The 3,306-nt window shown below is 56.9% G+C and overlaps 1 protein-coding gene across 1 annotated transcript; it reads right to left on the reverse strand.

Annotated features, from left to right (window-relative positions):
• Positions 1-780: 780 nt before the first annotated feature.
• On the reverse strand, positions 781-2,716 carry GSC (goosecoid homeobox). The gene is given in 5 exon segments (XM_057383635.1): positions 781-1,138; positions 1,562-1,821; positions 2,020-2,445; positions 2,448-2,569; positions 2,571-2,716. Coding segments are annotated over 5 exon segments (1,107 nt in total). The 3' UTR covers positions 781-985.
• Between the last annotated feature and the right edge of the window lie 590 nt (positions 2,717-3,306).

The raw sequence follows: 3,306 nt of genomic DNA on the forward strand, positions 1-3,306 counted from the left end.
ACGTGAGTTTTAAAGGGGGAATAGACGTCTCTACTACGARGGCCTCGTAGAGGAAAGAGTAAAACGAGATCGGGCTGTCACTGCTTTGGTAATTGCAAAGGTGCTGCCTCAAAGGGGAGAAAACTTCCATTAGCAACTTCCTCTAAAAAGCAAAAAACAAAAGCAGCACAAAGGGCTCGTACTCCCCTTATGTGTAATTCATCTGATAATGTCTACAATTTATTAGCAACAACTTTAAACACCGCTGAAGAGAGATGGCTTTTCTAACCGGGGGTCAAAGACAAACGCTTTGGAAACTCAACAAGGCACAAGCGCAGGGAGAGAGGGGAAAGCGCAGGGACACGGGACAGAGCAACAAGTGTGGGGCCGGGTTTGCTTCGTCTACAAGTGTTTCCCAAGGGCATCGTCGGCGGCGGGCCGGGCGGGGCGGGGGGAGCCGCAGCGCTCCCGGAGAGGAGAAGTTCTCGGGCCGGGCTGGGGGAACGGGGCTGGGAGCCCCGGGACGAGCGGCGGGGTTTGCTCCCGGCCGACTCGGGCTCGTACCGGGCTGTCCCCGTCGGGATCGTCCTGGCCGAGCCGCGGCCGCTTCCCTCCGGGRTCCAGATCCGCCAGCGCTCCCCGGCCTGCGGCGAGCGGAGCCCGCCTGCCAGCGCTGCCCCCCGCCGGCTTTCACACTGTGCGATACCGCACCGCTGAACAAGGAACCGGCCCTGCTCCCGGGGAGCTGGGCACCTTCGCTCCCTCTTCCCTTCTYCCYCTCCTCTCCCTCTCCGTCTCCCCGAGGCGCAGGGTGAAAAAACGCGCCTCCGTCTACCTGTGCAACACCTCCGCAACACATTTTATTTACACGGAAWCAACTCGGGGCATTGTACATTATATACAGATATTTTCCCCCTCCAACAAGGCAGATCTTGTGCAAGATTAGTAGCATCCTCTGGAGCGTATCCGACAGTCCACGGGAAATGTTCCCCCCTACTGAGAAGCATCAGCTGTCAGAGTCCAAGTCACTTTTCCCGTCCTCTTGTCTCTTCTCCGCTGACGTTTTAGACGCTTTATTCCACTTTTGTGCGTTTTCTGATTCCTCCGAAGACGATCGCTTTTGCCTCCTCCACTTCGCCCGGCGGTTTTTGAACCAAACCTGTTTTGTTAAGAAATTAAATTATTAGTGGGAAAGAGATAAAAATAAAACTATGCAAACCCGCAGTGTGACCTCAGCCCTTCAGGAGCCCTGCCAAGGCCGGAGTGCGGCGGCCGCGCTCGGACGGAGGGAGGGAGGAGGGGGAAGAAGTCGCTCGGGTGGGATCGGCCGGGCGACTTCAGGAGACACCATCCCGACCACCAGCCGCCTCCCGACCATCGCTCACAGCCCTGCGACAGGCTCGGCCGGCCGCCCCAAGGAAAGGCACTTGGAAATAATAAAAAACTTTCCCTCTGCCCCCGCAAAGCGATCTCTCTCCCTCCGCTGGCCGAGCCGGGCTGGAGCCCACGGCGATACATCCGTTTCGAGCGTGTTTGAGTGTGAATGGGAGAGGGTTGAAGAAAGTAGAAGAAAGCAAAGTACCTCCACTTTTTCCTCTCTTAAGTGCACCCTTCTGGCCAGCTGTTCCCTGGTGCCTACGTCTGGGTATTTCGTTTCCTGGAAGAGGTTTTCCAGCGCTTCCAGCTGCTCGTCAGTGAAGATAGTCCGGTGCCGTCTTTTTCGCCGGCAGTGCAGCTGGTTCAGTAACTGCAGCTCCGTCCGGGACAAAGTGCCCACGTTCATGTAGGGCAACATCTGATGGGGAACAGGGGACATCAGGACTGACCCAGTGCCCTCGTAACCTACGGACAGACAGACGAGTCGACGACAGGCTTTGCATGAGATCGCGGCTTCCCCTCGTCCCGTCCCGTCCCGAAAAGCCCCTTCCCGCCGCCCACCCGCGCTCCTGCGAGCCCCCAGCTCCCCGCCACCCCCTCCGGCCCCGCGGCTGCGGGAACAAAGGGATCCCGTCCGCCCCGTCCCACGCGGGGCCGCCTTACCTGCAGGGGGTACGCAGGAGCACTGCTGGGTGCCCAGGGGCGGCACGGCCCCGCAGCACGAAGGGCCCACGGGGGACGCCGGCACATGCAGCTGCCCGTAGTAGTAGTTGTTGTAGCCGAGCCGAGATCCAGTGACGGCCGGCGGCAGCGCGGAGGAGGGAGCCACCGCCCGGGAGTAAAATCCGCCGTAGTCGGAGGCGCTGCCGTAGAGCGAGTCCCCGTGGAGGCTGGGGAAGACGACGGGCGCGGCGCTCGGGGGCAGCAGCACCGAGTCCTTGCAGCGAGGTCTGGCCGCCAGGATATTGTCGATGCTGAACATGCTCACAGGCATGCCCCAAACCGTGCGGGGCAGGGCGGCGGGGACCGACCGGGGGAGGGAGGGAGGAGGGCGGGAGGAAGGGTAGGTGGTGGCTGGGGAGGGGGGGGGAGAGTCTGGAAGGACACGAAGTCGAAACTTTTCGGATAAATTTTAAAAAGGGATCGGAGGGAAAAGAACAGAGCCTTTTCCGCGGGCAGCTTGCGGGCAGAGTGTGCGTGTGTGTCTGTGTGYGTGTGCGGTGTGTGTGCGTGTGCGCAGGATCCACCCCTGGAACTTTCCCCCCTCAACTCTCGCCTGTTTACTGATCTCAACCCAGAGGGCTGCTCGGAGTATAATCCATCTGAACCTCTTCSCTTTTTTATACCCAGGCGACGTCATCCTGGATTTAGTTCCTGGTAATATGCAGATGACAAACAAAACCAGATTTGATTTTTTTTTTCTCCCCTTTTTTGGTGGGGAAGCGGTGGGGGTTACACAAAGGAGTGAAAGCAGCCCGAGTCTGTGTATTGAGAATTAATGAAATTAACGTAATCCTTTCCATTAGTGGGCTTTATAGAAAGGCCCCAGATTTAGGCTTGATCTCTGCTGCACCGGCTAATTGCCCAGGTTAATCTTATTAATGCCATTGTGTAGAAGTGGTTAGCAGCTCCTAGTCTTGTCTATTATGCGCCTACTTTGGTCGTGTTAGTTCACATTAGCGGGTGCGATTTCCTCTGTCTAAAGCCCRGATTCATTATTTGTGCTTCGAACTKGTTAAGAAGCACTTTAAAAAAAAATAAACTGCCACATAACCACGCAACGCCCCCCCACTCCAAGTGTTTTTGTAGCAGGATTTGAATCTTGCGTCCCSGGCTCGGAGGGCTGAAAGGGCATTGAGGAGTATGCCTTTCTCAGATTTAAGGTTTATGCAGTGAAGCAACAACGTCTTCACTGAGTAACTGAACTACTTTTTTTTGTTTATTTTCCTA

Source organism: Malurus melanocephalus, unplaced genomic scaffold (genome assembly GCF_030028575.1).
Source record: "Malurus melanocephalus ecotype Western Australia unplaced genomic scaffold, MMel_1.1 scaffold_646, whole genome shotgun sequence".
NCBI lineage: Eukaryota > Metazoa > Chordata > Aves > Passeriformes > Maluridae > Malurus > Malurus melanocephalus.